General features: G+C 39.2%; 1 protein-coding gene across 1 annotated transcript in view; it reads right to left on the bottom strand.

The window, feature by feature from the left end:
* Positions 1-4109: 4109 nt before the first annotated feature.
* htr2aa (5-hydroxytryptamine (serotonin) receptor 2A, genome duplicate a) overlaps positions 4110-16968 on the bottom strand; it is a 51885-nt gene continuing 39026 nt past the window's right edge. The window contains exon 3 of the mRNA XM_072397403.1: positions 4110-5309. Within this exon, the coding sequence (XP_072253504.1) occupies positions 4450-5309 (860 nt within the window). The 3' untranslated portion in view covers positions 4110-4449. The remainder of the gene's footprint in view (positions 5310-16968) is intronic.

Genomic DNA, 16968 nt, shown 5'->3' with positions numbered 1-16968 from the left:
TAGACTTTCTTTTTCTCTTGTGTTTTTGCTCTTTGTCTGCTCTAGTTACCTGAATCTGGGCACCTGTGTACCACCTGTGTATCAAACCCTTTTGGCAATTTAATGTTTTTAATTAAATGACTATTTATTAAGTATAGTATAAAACTTAAATTTCATGCTCCTCTTTTATTAAGCCGTCACATCAAATGCTATGTTCAAGATTTTGCTAAACCCTTTGAGGTGATTATGGTTTTTCATTTATTTATATATTCCTATTTCTATCGGTTCCTGGGTGCTGGCTGGTTTTCTCTCCATTTGTTTCAGGCTGGGCGGGGTGGCTTGGAGGAGCACTCTCACACCTTTCGAACCTAAGGCCCATCATCAATCGAGCGCCGGTTAAAGCCCGCTCCCTCCTGTGCTCCAGCGCCAGATGATAACCTCTCTTGAGTGTGTAACCTATGCCTGTTCTAGCACCCTGTCTGACTTTAGTTTTCCACTCAGCTTTCCACCGAAACCAGCCAGCAGCCCACCTCCGAGCCCTTCTTCACGAACACCTGCACGGAATCTCTTGGACACGGTACCCACACCAACCCAGATCACGGACACGGAACCTCCTTCCCCGCCGACCCGGACCCTGAATCCTTTCCCAGCTTCCTGGTGTTCCAACTCCCCCCTCCCTAAATACACCCATTTATTACATCTATTTCCCTGTCTCCTGTTCTCTTCTGGGTCCAGTCTTCTCCAGCCCCCAACACCCTTTTTCTTCTCCATCGAGCCAATGTGTAAGCATGTGGGAATGTGGGAATGCGAACACATTTATTCTTCAGCTGTTACTCACACACAGTATCCAGATTTTTTTCCTTTATTGTGATTTTGAAATGGGCAAAAAACTGTTTCATACATGTGACATACAAAAGAAATGTGACCGTCACCATCGAACATCAAATTCAAAAAGAGACGAGTATTTAAAAACACCTCCAAACCAGAGTTACATTGTGGATCCAGAGTAAGATCAGCAGAAGTTGGGCTTGTTAGCTACCAGGACAGAAAAGATGGTCAAACCTTCACCAGCCATAGTTGTACTTAGACTCATACAAAAGAGGAGTTTGAGTCATGCCATGACAAAAAAAAAGATGAAAAGGGGAAAACCGGTCAAAAATCTCTACTTTAAAACTGCAAAAAAAAAAAAAAAAGGTTTTAGCCTGTTGATCTCACTTCATCATTTTATCACAGCGTTTCTTTGAAATCCTGTTACACTTATTAACAAACCTGAAACTCCAAAGAGGAAGAGTTCAGGAAAATACAACGGCCGTGTTGTTATTATGTCAAAAAGTGAGTCATAGCTTGTATGCTTGCTTCCCTGGTTTTACTCTTGGAGCTAAGCTAACGAGCCTCTGCATCTTAATAATTACCACATAAATCTAAAGGTATTGGTTCTTCTCATGCACAATAACAAATTAGCATATTTCCCAAAATGTCAAAGAATCTGCTTACAAATATATATATTTAGTTCTTCTTTTTTTTCCAGATGTCTCTACTTACTGAGTTTACAAATGACTTTTGAAGCAGCTGTTAATGATCTCAGCTAATCATACAAACATATTGCGACAAACTAACCCCCCCCCCCCAAATTAAACTGTATATTTCATGAGCCACTTGAATTTTTACACATTGCACAAAACTGCATCTTTGAACCAAGAGATACCTACGTTTGAAACACTAACAGCTGTGCATCTTGTATTTCTCATCCTGTTTAAAAGCTGCCGGTTAACTGGACAAACTCAGATGCTTTATTACTCAACAATAGCACAAAAATGGAGAAATAAAATGTCAGATTTTCTGTAAACAAAATTTGACTCAGTGGTTCTAAAGTGCATCACTGCTGGTGAACTAAAAGCAAACATTATTACTGTTCTTTAAAAGAAGCCCCATTGTTCTGCTGCCTTAATCCTGTTTTCTCAGCCTCAGAAGCCTGACAGCTTCTCACCTGCTGTTAATAACAGCTGTGGTGACAATAAATAATGTACCTAAATTATGCTTTTGGACTTTTGCAAGTAAAAAACTAAAGTTATCTTTCCTTGACTTCTCATGTAAACCCTGAGCTACCTTTGTCACCTCTGAGAAAATTTGAAGTTTGTTTCAGATCAACACAGCCACTGCCTCCGTGTAAAGCTTTTATATCTGGGCAAATTGACTGGATGTCCTCCTCTTGATTGAAGTTTACTCAGCCTGTTAATACATTATCAAGCAAGCAGGTCATTAGAGAAATACACATTTTTGAGGAAATCACAAACGTTAGAATGGCAAAATGTTAAATGCCGGCACCAGCTGTTGCTTAGTTGCTTGTTGTTTAGTAAATATATTAAATCCCTGCATAATGAATTAATTTAACTTTAACTGGACATCAGATCTTTTTCCCCATTTGCTAAGACCAAGCTCTCTTGATAATTGGCAACAAATGAAATGAGTTACAATCCGTTTGGAAGATGCGGTGCAATGCAGTAAAACACAAACAGCCAAAGAATCTAGGTGTTTTATGTCTTTGCAGTACAAAGGAAAGGGGGAGGGGGAATTTGCTATGGCACACGACAGGGCACAGAGTACAGTTTGTACAGAGTACAGCTTCAGATTTCTTCTTTGGATACTCATAGTGATGACTCTGCAAATGCAGTAATGAAGGTGTTCCTACCAAGTTATGCAGTAAATGTAGCTATTTAGAGCATTCTTGAAAATTGGTCTTTTCTTTTCTTTTAAAGCTCAGTGATTTAAAAACCCAACAGTGGACCTTTTCAATTGATGTGAATGTGACATCTGGATAGCCAATAGACAACTGATGCTAGTAGCTAACGGGCCTTTGTCACAGCGAAATGAACCAAGCTTATTTAGATCAAACTAATGTTGCGTCTTAAGGCAGAACTTGAGAGCTTGAACAAATATAACTTGAAGGGACCCGACCACCCCTCTCTGCTGTGCTTCAGCCATGCCTATAAAGGCCCACCGTGAAGATAAGGGTTTGATGCTCCTGTTTTCACTCAGACACACTGTGTTCTTGCAAACTGGCCCAAGGAGGAGCCAGATTTATTTCTCTCTTTCTTATGGATTACTGACCATTTTACGAAATATGGTAATAAGATATTTCCATTCAAGACAACAAGTTTTGCTTTAAGTCTCAGAAAAAGTCCAAATCTACAGCTCTGGCAGATACACCTTGATAATAAAAGCATGATACAAGCCCACCTTCATGCACTGATCCAAAATATTTTCTGCACTCATGATTCCCTCTTTCACAGCAGCTCCATATTCACAGATTTGAAAATAAAATTGTATTTAAACACATGTCAACCACCTACCAGACCATTTGACACAATGCATAAAGAGTGAAACAACACTAGCAGTGTGCACTGATAGTTTGGCAAAAACACAATATGAACTGTGACTTTTACAAAGGATACAGCTACATTTAAATCCTCTTTTTTTCTGCCACGATGATCTAATTTTTGCTGCATTGTATCAGCTACAGTATTCATCCTCTTCATTGCAAGTAAAGTCTCTGTAACATAAACAGTCATATACATTTATTCACAAAGATCCTCACGAAATACAAATATAGATTTATTCACGATTTCTTTTAACTTCCCGTCTTCGTGTGCTTCTGCTTTATTGTTAATTCTTCCTTGTGGTTTTTTCAACAAACACAAAGGCAGCAGGAGGTTTTTCCTCCCTTGTTTGGCAGCTGGATCTGACCTCTCCCTGACACCATTGTCTGATAAGATGGCAGAAAACCGGGTCTAATCCCCACTGATCCACTCAAAGGTTCAGTATTAAGGGAGGTAGGAACCACCCAGGTGATGACCAGAAATTGGCAGTATGAAAGGGTCGCTGGGTTCACAGCAGCAAAGCACCCAATGAACTGCCGCTTTTTTACCCAAATTTTTCTTAAAACTATTTTTTGTATCTGAAAAGCTGTGTCACTTTTTTAGTGGCCATGTGTCTAAATGTGACTAAACTCATGGACAGTCCATTTCTCTCAAATCTCTGTGCTAATGGTAAGACTGGAAGTTATGACAGAATAAATTAGATGAGAAGGATATGCGTTCCAGGACTAATCTCACATCATGGCAGAAGCCTTTGTAAGAACAGTGAAAAAAAGAAAAAGGAAATTTGTCCTTGTTACATTATTTTGGGGGTAAATTGAAATATTATAAGAAAATGATCAGTTTAATGCAGCACCTCCTGGTCGAGCTCATAACTCATGGATTAAATGGTGCAAGGCTGGAATGCAAAAGCTATTTTCTGTACTCTCATTTTGCCTCACAGATTGCGTAACCCATGACCTCAGTGTCTGTAGAATCTGCACAGAGACGCACTTTGTCTTTGGCACAACTTGAAATGTCAAACCCTTCCCTCCAAAGTTTTTATTGGCCATGGTGCACTGAATTAACCTTGAACCAGGTTTTTGTTTAATTTTTCTCACACACAGCTCTCATCTTTGTCTCCATGGTTTTTATCCTGTCTGCACTCCGTTTCCCTCCCAGGTAGCGAGGATCCCATCACCTCGCTATCACAGTGTGCCTCTCCGTTTCGTAACTTCTTGACATCACCCAGGGGTAGCTGGGTGGAGTTGTAAGCCAGCGGTGGGATGGTGTTAACCAGAATGAGTTGAAGAGGTTTCTTCTCTGGCTGATACCGGCACCGGATGTAGCGCTGGAAGGCTGCACGGTATGTTTTATTAAAAAGTGTGTAGACCAGTGGATTGACTGCAGATGACAAATATCCGACCCAGACAAAAATGTTCAACAGGCCTCCCATGACTCCTGCATCACATATAGCTGGATCACACACCACCACTAGCACATTAGTGATGAAAAATGGGCACCACATGACCACAAAGAGAAAAAACACCACCCCAAGGACCTTGGATGCCTTCTGTTCGTTGCTGATGGACTGCATGGTTCGGCGCCCAAAGAGTGAGCCGGAGACACTCCCACGGGTGCTGCCCAGGCCACTGCTGCTTCCTCGGCCTCCGACCTCTCGGCTAATAGAGCGCCTGAAGAGTTTCTCAGAGGACACAGAGGTTTGTGGCAGAAAGCCCAAGGTGAGTGTGGTGCTCCATTTGGGCCGCGGGACCAGCTGATCCAAGCAGAGCGTGGCTTCGTTCTGCAGGGCGTTGATGGTCAGGAAGTAGGTGACGATCATGATGGTGAGAGGAACAAAGAAGGCCACAAAGGAGCCCACCAGTACAAAGTTATTATCTGTCAGCAAGCAGCTGTCATCCTTGAAGACCTTGGAGTGGTCTCTGAGTCCCAGCACAGGAATTGGCATTGAGATCCCTGGAGAGAAGAGGGCAAAAGCAGAGAAATTAGAATATAGCACAATATCTGTGATTCAGATAAATATTAGTGTTTGTGTCATTGAGAGAAAAGATTAGAGCTGCCTGGTAAGAGGAAAGCTGGTGATTTTATGCACTGGAAGTGCCATGGCTGATAATATTTGACCTTATTAGTACAATAAGGATAACTTAACACCTGGGTTGCTATAAACATTTAAAGATTCAATTATTCACTTCTTAAAATCTGCTTAATAGGACAGATGTCAGCCTCAGAGTGGCGCAAGAACAAAAGAAAACTCATAGAAACATTGAAGTCTGTGGGAATATGAGACTAATTAAGCAATTAATTTAAAAGAAACAAAAACCACCGATATTCTATATATCGTTCCCGTTGTCTGCAGTAAGTAGCTCATGTAACATCTGCCAAAAGTTAACTTGACAGACAAAGCAATTTCACCGGAGCGGTTCACATATGCTGTGTCCAATTTATCCATTATGTCTCGGTCAGAAACTATTTTTCCATTTGTCTGTCCGCTCCTTTCTTCTCCTCTGTGTTGAGTCTGTTAGTGGCCGTGTCTGTGGTCACTGCAGCAGTTCAATTTGTATTTTGTCCTCCAATTCATCCCCTAAATTTCCTATCTGAATTGTTTCTCCACAGTAAAGGCAGAGAATGGGCCTACTTTGAGTTGTGTGTCACTGCAGTGATGAAATACAACATCTTTATTTTTGATACCCTCCAATTTTTCTGTGGTACATTTTATTTACTTTTTTTTGTAAATTTACTGCTGTTTTGTCAGCAGTCCCGCATTCTGATAAAAAGACAATAAAAAGTGTCAAAGGTTTTGGATGAGGATAAGGTTTCTATATAAGAGACTTGTTGTGGTTCGGTGGCGGTGGAGAAGAGACTCAAATGCAGACCACAAACCGGAGGCTCGTGGAAACTCGAGGTTTACTCAAAAACTCAAGCCAAAAATGCAGCAAAGCCGGAAACCATAAACTAAACTGTGTCCAAATTAGAAACCAGACGGTTATAAACCAGACAAGCGATGAACCAAACAACAGCGAATAACCAAACGTAAGAGTCAGTGACTGCAGCTGAGGTTAGGGTTAGGTTTAGGGTGTGGAGCTGAGGACCAAGCAGGAACTGAGGACAACTACTGGTGAGGATGTGAAACAGAGTAAAACTGAGACCAAGACACAAGCACAGAACTGAGCGAAGACTAACACGTGAGGGACAAAAAACAAAAACGCAAATCAAGAATGGACGAATACAAACGGAGAATAAATCGTAATTCATACCAAAACTCAAAATACTAAGAACACAAACAACAAAAAATTAAAAAACGCCAGCAAAACCAAAACCAGGAAAAGAAAATCAAAAGTCAGAAAGTTCACAAACCCTCACAATACTAGCCAGACTTGGGCCAAAGGAGATAAACTAAGGAATCTCCCTCATGGTATGTCATCACTACCAGCTCATAACAAACAGATAGGAGGCAAGTGGGGGAAACAGAATGGGGAGGGGCAAGATGAAACTGACAGTGAGGGCAGACTGAAGTTCTGGCTTCTCTTTGGGACTGGGAAGGTGAAAGAGGTTTAATTCTCATTAACTCTGGATGGTTTGACAGAAAAGCAGCTGGAGCGATTCATTCTGAAACTCATTATTCCTCAGATTTAACTTTATGTCCCAGTCTGCCTCAGAACTCACAAACACTAAATGACTGATCAATCAACTGATCAAAGTTGTTTATTTGCAGTTTTAAAATGTGAACAACAGAAACCAATACATAATCAGCAGAAAAACAACATCTGTGGAACATACTGCATGATTCATAGAGTTTGGGAGGAATGTGTTTGATCTTTTACTTAAAAGGATAAACCTTCTAACAATCATACTAGCAATTGCTTTCTTGCAGTATTTTGTATATGTTTTGGAAGCCTCACAGCATGACCTACTTCTGTTTAGCATCCTGATGTTTTGCTGCCAACTCTTCTCTACACTCCTCCACTCCACCACTACCACCATTGCCATCGTCTGCGTCTGTACATGTGCAAAATTTACAACCTCAAATCAGAAAGAGTTGAGCTAGTATTACTTTGACCGCTGTCATTATAAAAACTGATTAATTTTGCATGGACAGCCTGGAACATTTCCCAGAATAAACATTTCCCAGAATAAACATTTACCACTTTGTATTTTTGCCATTCCTTTTCACAGCAGTTAAAACCTGTCGGCATTGAAGAGACCACTGAATTAAGTTTTATTCTGTCCCATTCTTCTTCATATGCAGTTTCAGTCATTGTCAATTGTCAGGAAATTCTCCACACTTTCTCTCCGTACAGTCCAGTACTGGTACCCGCTTCTTCCTCAGTCATGACTTTGCAGTGGATGCAGAATATGGTTATTGTGGCCTTCCAATCGCTCTAAATCGCTTGAGAGGCTGAGAATAGCTCCTGTATATTTCTATGACACGCTGATGCTCAGAGAAGCACTGTGAGTCCAGGTAAGATTCAAAGTATTCAATAAGAAAGACAAAAAGTTGGCGGCTTTCCGATTACAAGCGCACATAAGATGGAAGAACGTGTGCACTGTTTGCGTATGCATCAAAGAAATCAAACTAAACATGAAGAGGTCAACTAAAATTACGGCTACCTAACTCGCCTCTCTCCTGCCTAGTGCAGGTGATTCAGCCCCTATTATAATCTCCGGCGGTCATCTGCGGTGCCCATGTGACCCAAACCCCACATATCACCGTGGCAACCAGACCAAACAAATCAAACCCCAAATAATGATGAGCAAAACAATATATGGCTCCTACAATGATGTTGCATTGTCTTGTATGTATCTATGGAAAAGATATCCTGAAGGCAGTATATATTCTAAAATTTTAATAGATTTTCTGCATTGATGGTGCCGTCACAGAAGAGTAAATCACTGATGCAACCCCATACCATCACAGAGCCTTATAACTTGCAGCTGATAACAGTCTGTCCAGAGCACACACCATCTGACAGAGCGGACAACAGCTGATAGACCCATATGTGGATTGTTTTTTCCCATCTGCAATGCTGCTGTTAAACTCCATAATGATAATATTGAGCTGAAATATTGAGGTATTATCAAACTGTAAATGCAGGCCTTGTGCTATAAATACAAACGTTTGTGCACTCACTTTTCCAACTTAACACAGTCAAACTCTTCATAGTTTTAGTTCAACAAGATTCATTAACTAAAGATGTGCCAGAGAAAGGAATACTAAATAATGGAGGTTTATACATAAATAGAGAATATAATTTCACTGCTGTCTGCTTCCTTTCCAGCTGATCAAATACTATTTGTCAAGGTTTATACAAACCCTTGGATTCACTGTGTTCTTGATAAGCCCCTCAAACATCAGAGAATCGTAGAAATCCAAAGTCAGCTGAGTCTGTGTTTTTGTTCTTCCCCTACATCGTTTTGATGGCAAACTCTCAGCTTTAAATTCTCTGAATGAGACACACAATGAAGCCTGGAGAAAACTTGACAAAAGTAGAAGGAAACAGACAATCAAGTTGTAGAAAAGAGAGGGAAGGGAGAAACAAAGAAGATGAATAAGAAGTGGGAGGAGATAGAGAGACAGAATTTAGGAGAACTGCAGTGTGCTGATGAAGCAGTATTTTAGACAACCAGACTGTTGTAAGAACTCCTCACTTATCCATACATTCAATTTCTAAAGTGCTTTTCTATTACACTGCAATCATCTGGTAAAAGTAGTGTTTTCTTTCAATTGCACCTGGTGTAACTTGATATAACTACTGCACATGTAGTGGTGAAATATACTGAAAAGAATAGAACAACATTGAGTTTTCTTGAAGTCCACATACTTCGAGTAAATAACTTGTGTACATGACCTAGACATTTCTTTTCAATACAAATACCAGAATAACTTCTCTGACAGGTAACATCTGAAGAAAAAAACCCCACAGATTATATAGGAAATAGACTCAAATAGAGAAACTTTGCTACTAAATGTCAGGATGTTTCTCATCAATCAAAACTCTGAATATATTGTAACAACTATGTCTTCTTATAATGTATTTCTATGATTCAATTTGCCACAGTTTGGGGGTATATTTCTGAAATGAATGTTGAAATTAAATGAATGCTAAACATTTTTGGTAAAAAAATTGCAAACAAATGAAAATAACTACTCAAGATCATCATCAAGGTGAAATGTGAATTGCTGCTCCCTCCCTGCAGTTCCTCCTTTTGACATTGAAGCAGCTGTTTCAGCTGGATTTCTCTGTGGGAAAAAGTCCTGCACCATTGCATGTGTAGGTGAGATTTTAATTACCACTGCCTCAGTGTCTCCTGAGGAACTTTTGCACTCATCCCATTGCTTTCTAGGCTCTAAAGCAATCCAATGAAAGGGTAGTTTTTCTTTTGGTACAAATTTTGCTATTAAAAAGATCACCTGACAAATCATCTGACAAATCTGAGGTGCAAGGTTAGAGGACGACATGCACTCAACCTACCCCCACCATAAGGGACTAAAGTTAAGTTCGAGGTTTCAAGTTTAAACTGGTATTTCCATGTGAAATGATGTAATCTAGTTATATTATCACATGTCTACTTCAGTTTATTCGATAGGGACAGTGTACGAATATACTATAATCTTCTCTGATGAGAACCAGAGGAAGCTTTGCACCACACTATCATCATATATATGATTTTAAACATATTTTTGCTCTTTTAAAAAGAGATGTATTAGATCTACCACTGGCTCAACAAAAAAATTAGTAAAAACAAAAAGCTTACCAATTCAGGGTAATATCATTATTGTATGATTCACAGACTGACAAATAACCATGATGTGGCAGCCATTCGATCTATTATGTTGAAATTTTACTAGCCAGAAAATGTTCGTGTCCATCCAGGAGCCTCTTGTTTTCACAGTCTGGCAAAGATGACTGATGGTTCCAAAATCAATTATCACAAAACAATAGAAGGGTCAACCCACTGGCTCACATTAGCCCACTCTCCCATACCCACAAAAATGAATATGCCAGAATACAAATCTGCTGATAAATAACAAGTCACCCCACAGTTGGGAAGTCTGAGGAGTACTTACTCATCAGAATGATCAGTGGGTTAGAAAATCAATAACAAGTATTATCAATAGCGCCCGCTAGGTACCGCTAGTTAGCTCTACAGCTAGGTCTACTCTCGGTCATAATGCTAACTGGTCGGTACTTAAGTTTGTAGCACACTATGTAATGAATGAATTGTTTCAGTTGACATTTCTGACTGCACTACAACATTGGCTGCGTTGGCTCTTAAAAATCGCCCAAATGCTTTGGTTTAATAATAAAAACAAGGTGAGGGTTAGGGATGAAAACACACATGGTAGGGTGTGAATATTAATCCATGACTACAGGTTAGCATCATGTCAGCTGTGCTCATCCCTGTAAAAAACTGCCAGAGAAAAAAAGTTACAATCTCACAAGTTCTGGGCCTTTATTGTGACACTACCAGCTTACATTTTGGTTGCATGGCCAAACTTGCCTCTTAATCATTTTCTTTCAAGATTGGGCTGTCTTTTCTAACTTTAACCATTTTGATTTGAACTGTTTTGATTTCCAAAAAGCAACGTGCCTTCTGTCAACAGTCCAGTCTGTTAATGGTGTAACACTATGAGAAATACCGGTCTAAAAATACACAATGCGAGTGTTCTTTCTAACAAAATGACTGTATGTAGGGGGTATTTTAGTAAGATATCGTTCTCAAGCAGCGCACAGTTGATGAGATCTATTTATGTGGGTCTTAAAAGTTATTGAACAATCCATCAGAGGAGGTGACAACGTGCCGCTCAAGTAAGCCTGTAAGGTTTCTAAATTTTATGCCTCAGCATCTCTACGTTTGACAGAGGAAATTTATTAAAGCCTTGTCTTATGCATGAGTGAGGTAAAAACTGGTCAGAGCTTTAACTACGTACAGCCTTTTCATACACCACACGTCCCACTGCTGCTTAAGGATCTGATCTTTTAAGACATCATGGTTATACTGCATGTGTTATACTATAAGAACTACCAATGTTACAGAATTTAGTGTAGAGGGCTGGTTTAGTCCACTTTTTTACTGCTGTCCTGTTTTGAATTTCCTGGTTTCAGCTGCAGTTGATTGGGTTTGTGGCTGTTTCATGCTTTTTGGGCTGCGTTTGTTTCTGGCTGCTGAGGCTTAATGTACTGCAGTAAAATGATAAAAACAAAGACATTTAAGATAGTTTAACGAGTGCATCTGTGACATCATCATTGTGAATCATACTTTGTTTTTATAGTGACTCCAACCTTATCCAGACTAAAATAATCCAGTGGTGTAATTTCAAATCCCTATTTTTATTCTTGCATTAATTGTGTGCGCTTTACAGATTTTGGCTCCCATATATTATCTATGGAAATTGTTGGAGATGAACAAACTGCTTCCATAAACTGATAAAACAGAAATAAGTAGTTAGAGTTTAGAGAATCGCAAAGCTGAGAGTTCATTTAGAAGTGCAGAAATCTCTGCAAAACATTTATTTTTATTCGCTTGAATTTGAGAGTGACTTTTTTTGCTTTCTGGACAGTTTCAGGTATTGAATCCAAACCTAACCCAGAAGCATTTAGATCATCTTCCAGTCCTGATGAGAAGAAGCTGGATTTCAGGGTCATAAAAGGGAGGAGGGTAAAACCTGAGGAAAGGGATTGAAAACCCACTCAAACAAAAACTCAGAGACACAAACAACAAATAAACACCCACAGAAAATGGACTTTCTGTTTTTATTAAATGTCTACCTTCAGAAACGTGTTGGGTCTACCAGAATGTGCAAGTAATACAAACGTCTCTTCACAACACAGAAGCCGTGGTTGGATTGCAGCTTTAGAATCATGCAATAAAATCAGGTTGCCTCTTAGGACCAAAACAGACACTTGGATAAGAAGTGGCTACAAAACTGGCAAATATTGTTGCAGTAACAGAGAGCCAACATGTTTATTTATTTTTTTAAATATATTATTTCAATTTTGGAGCATCTGAGTCATAATGTTTCCTGTAAAATTCATTTTAATCGCAGACTGATGATTCTACTTCGTCACTGTCCTCATGAGCAGGACTCTTGAGAGTAGTAAATATGTACCCTGACATAAATGTCAGCATCATGTGATTCTCCCATGACCCTGGATTGGATAAAGAGGGTATGGAAAATGGATGGTTGGACAAATGGATGTAGTTGGACAAATGGAGGATGTGATTCTCCAAAGTATTTCTGGTCCTCTCGGTGCATGGCAGTTACAGTGTGATCAAGGTCAATAGACAAAAAGATATAATCACAGTTTAAACCATAAAACAGTTTGAGGAACACTTCCAGACATCAAGAGGTTAAAGCTCCATCATGGAAAGAAAAAGCCATGTGAACATGATCCAGAAACACTGCTTCTCTGGGCCAAAGCTCATTTGGAATTGACTGAGACAAAGAGGAAAACTGTCCTGTGGACAGATCAGTGAAGACTGGAAGTTTTACATAATCCTCATCTGAAATACAAGTGATGCGACTATTAATGCAGCCGATGCAGTGCTAACATTTAACTACACTGTAATAAGCCGCAACTTTAGAAGGTCTACGGCAATCAAAAGAATCCAGTTAATTCTTTATTGTGACCAGGATTTTCTCTGTTTAAATTGTAAGGCTTTGGAAAAGTTAAAAGAATTAAGTTTTACAACAAGTCAGCACTCACGGTGACTTGGTCAGAACTAGAGTTTCACTACAAGTTAAGGAAGCAAACACAGGACTTCCAGACGAGGGAGGCGAAGACAGGTGGAGTTGCTAAAAACAAAACTCAAATGGAATAAAGGAAGGATGAACTTACTGACTAACAAGGAAACCACAAGAAAGACAACAACCACCACGTCAGCAACATCAATGATCTGGCAAATGAGAGGGTTGACTGCAGAGCTACAAGTTCTGGGAGGATTGATGAGCTGAGTGACAACAGGTGGGTGATTCACAGGACACAGGCATGATTAAGACCAAAAGGAAGGAGGAACAAAACCAAAATGACTGAGGACATCTAGGGGTAATGACAAGGAAAAGAAATGCAACAGAATCCATCACACAACTGAAAACTAAAACAGAATACAAGGAATAAAGCTCCAACAAAATGTCAAACAAGAGCACAGAACAAAGACTAAACCAACACACTAAGGAATAAATAAACCAGAGTACAGACTAAGAAACCAAAAAACACACAAAAGCCAAGGATCATGACAGACTCAGGTGATCAGTGGCAGAACACAACACAGCTGTTTTAAATTTAAAGCATGATTCTCACTGCAGATCATTCCCAACATTATTTAAATGTCTTGAATAAAACTGTCAAACAAAGAAAAAAGAAAGTGGAGTAATGATTTTAATTAATCATTAGTATTAAAGTATTAAGTATTAAAGGAGCAACAGTAAAACTGCATCAGTCTGAGTGACTACTGTTGTTAAAAGCCCACCATCACATAATGACACAACTTATTCCTGTGTAGATAGTTTTGCCTATGCACAGCTAGTATGAGGACTTCATCTATCTCTGCACATGCCCTCTTTTTGCTTTTGTTAGTACAGTCTACAGTGTGTCGAATGACATGGAAATGAAGCCAAAATTGTGTGCTGATAAGGCCCAAATTTACTTGGTGTGCTGCTCGAATGTGATTTCATGATACCTTGCTGTAATATCAGCGCACTGATATCAGCATACCTAATAATATCACAAGTGTAAGTGCTGGAGTAGGCTTTTTACCAGCTTAATGAGCAGTTAACAAATTTAAAGTTAAAAAGTTTTATTTAAAGTTAAAAAGATTTATCAAATTATTAGATCAAAGCTTTAGCAGAATTAAGCAGTTCAATGTAATGATGTTATGTTATAAAGTAACATTGTAAAACTCAAAAGCAGTACAAGTAATGGTAAACCAGACAAAATTACTCATTTACATTTCACCACTGTCGTTAGAAGGATAGGTTCAGTGTATTTAGGGCAGATATAAACATTTTCCAGTAATTGTCATCACAGAGAAATGATAACCATCTGTGCATGAGTCAGGACAGACAGCATGTGCGCCCCATGTGTAAACACATGCATGGATAAAGTGTGTTTGCCCAGTGGGAGCACTACAGTCCATCACCCACAAACTGCAGGGAAACCAACTCATAAATCTGTCTGTTTGGCAACTGTGCAGCGAAATCCTTTGTTAAAGTGACACACAGATGTAAAATGAACAGTTTTAAACTCTTTGTCAGTCAAAAAAAAAAAATGAATAAAAAAATCAAGTCAGAACCATATACTTTGCCCAGTCAGTATTAGACTCGTCTGGGAGTTTAAAGGCGTGTTTACACTGTGGGAATAGAAGGAGTCTTGCTTCACAGACATCCAACACATTCTCATCCTTGGGGGATCAACCCACTCTCTGCAGCAGACTTAGATGCCAGCAGCGAACATAACGAATGTCCCAATAAACTTTAGTCTTTTTTTTAAATAAACAAGTGACATGGTCCCCATTCAGGGGCAGGAGGAGAGGAGGTGATAGAGGGGGACAATGTTAGAAACAGGAGAGGCAGTTCTTGTTTTTCCACTTCCTTGTTTTTAGTCACACTCTTTTCTTTTGGTTTCACTTATTATTTGATTGCTGTTTGGTTAGGTTTGGGTATCATAACTTCTTTAGGAAAAAGACTTCATAACGTTCATAACATTTATCTACACACAGACAGCCATGTTGTTTTCTGTTGTGTTGAAAAACTGATAGAGGCGTCCCACCTCTGATCCTTGTTCGGGTACTGGCACATGTGCCATGTAGAAGTGAGAGGGAGAGAGGAGTTGATGTCATAAATGGAGATAGACACATTAGCTATTTCAAGGAGGGTTTACCTTAAAACAACCATGATCTGTCGGAGCTATCAAGGTTTTTTTTGTGTTCAGACGAATAAAAAAACTGAGAATGCAAAATAAAAGTCAGATTTCCTGGTTGTGATATAGAACATTAAACAAAGTACTCTTAGAGCTTTACTAGCTCATTAAATTAACTATATGACTAATCATGCAATTTGCTGTTAGTAGCACAGCAAAAAGCAAGAGCAAATGAGTTTAATTTCTGTACAAGACCTTCAGATCGGCTCACTGAATGTCTCATTATGGGACTTAAGATAATAAATCCCCCCCAAAAAATGTCGGGGCTTGTTTTTTTATGATTTTTTAAAAAATTGGTAGTTATTACAGACACATATATATGTACACATACTTTAACGTCATCTTTAAACAGCCCTGCATTAGCACATATTAGTCTAATTTACATTAAGACAAACATTTCATGTCATGTCAAGTGTAATGAATAAAAGGATTTAATTTATTATACAATGTGTCAGAGTTAATGAAATGTAGCATAAAGTGCAGTGAGAGGTTGTGCACTGTGACCATCACATGTGTAAGCATATGCATAAACATCTCAGTTTGGATTATGCAATTTTGAAGATGTTCACACACACACACACACACCACCAACATGCACTTATGCACACCCCCTCTCCTCCTCAGTACAACAATGTGCAATTCCTTTCATTACTTCCAATCAGATCAGAGCGTAACTACTACTCCCCGGAGGAGCATTAGCAGAGATGACTCGATACCAACCAAAACACTACAAGCACTTCTTTCTCCTCGTCCTCTTCAACCCGAGGAGAGACCTGAGGAATACAAATAAAACCAGAACTCTGCTAAGTAAACCCTGAAATAATCTGCTTGGGCTTGTGGGGTGGCAGTTTAGCACTGAGGCGTGTTCACTCTGCTTCAACATAGCCAGAGGGTGGGACCTGCTGCCTGCCATGCTGACATCACATTATTCAACTCAACCTCCTACTCGACCTGTGCAGCTTTAGCTCAGAGTCTCAGAGTAATTATCTGCATAGACAGTCCAGTGTTAAAGTTTTAGTCTCTAAAAGTAAAGTGAGAATGTTCAAGATTGTGCTATTTTTTTTATTTTTCTCTTTTTTCCACCCAGTTAATCCCTGAATCCACAGGTTGTTTTCTAATTTGCACTGGCTTGTAGCACTTTTTGAGTATAATGTATTTGTTTTGGGATTTCTATTTGAATAATTACAACAATTTATCTTAAAAAACATTTTAACGTAGTATGATTTAACTGTGTTTCATGTTTCTTGCACAGCCAAGCCTTTATCTTAAAGAACTTGATCTTGTGCCCAACCTGGTTGTAGTGAATCAATTCAACTCAGTTCATTTATACAGCATCATTCCCAACAGACGTTATCCAAGGACTCTATAGAGAGACAAAAAGTTATCAGTTCTGTGGGAGGTGGGATGGAGATAAGCACAACCTGGCTGCAACTGAGAAATGCATGCTGACAGAGAAAATTAGATTAATCATGATTCTCTATGAAGTCTCTACATGGGCCCAAGTTGCATGATAAATGGTCTACACCATGGTCAGTGTGTCAGAAGTAGGATTGACCCTTTCATGCCTGCACTGAGAAAGAAGAAAAGGGAAAATGCAATGATAATAAGAATTAATGGAGATGCAATGGTGATGTTTTATGGTAAAATCATTACATACATAAAACCAAGTTGTAGAGATTGTTTAGAAGTTTCCCTGC

The sequence above is a fragment of the Leuresthes tenuis genome, unplaced genomic scaffold, assembly GCF_036924035.1.
Source record: "Leuresthes tenuis unplaced genomic scaffold, fLeuTen1.0.hap1 SCAF_12, whole genome shotgun sequence".
Taxonomy (NCBI): domain Eukaryota; kingdom Metazoa; phylum Chordata; class Actinopteri; order Atheriniformes; family Atherinopsidae; genus Leuresthes; species Leuresthes tenuis.
This window is presented reverse-complemented; position numbering and strand designations above follow the sequence as displayed.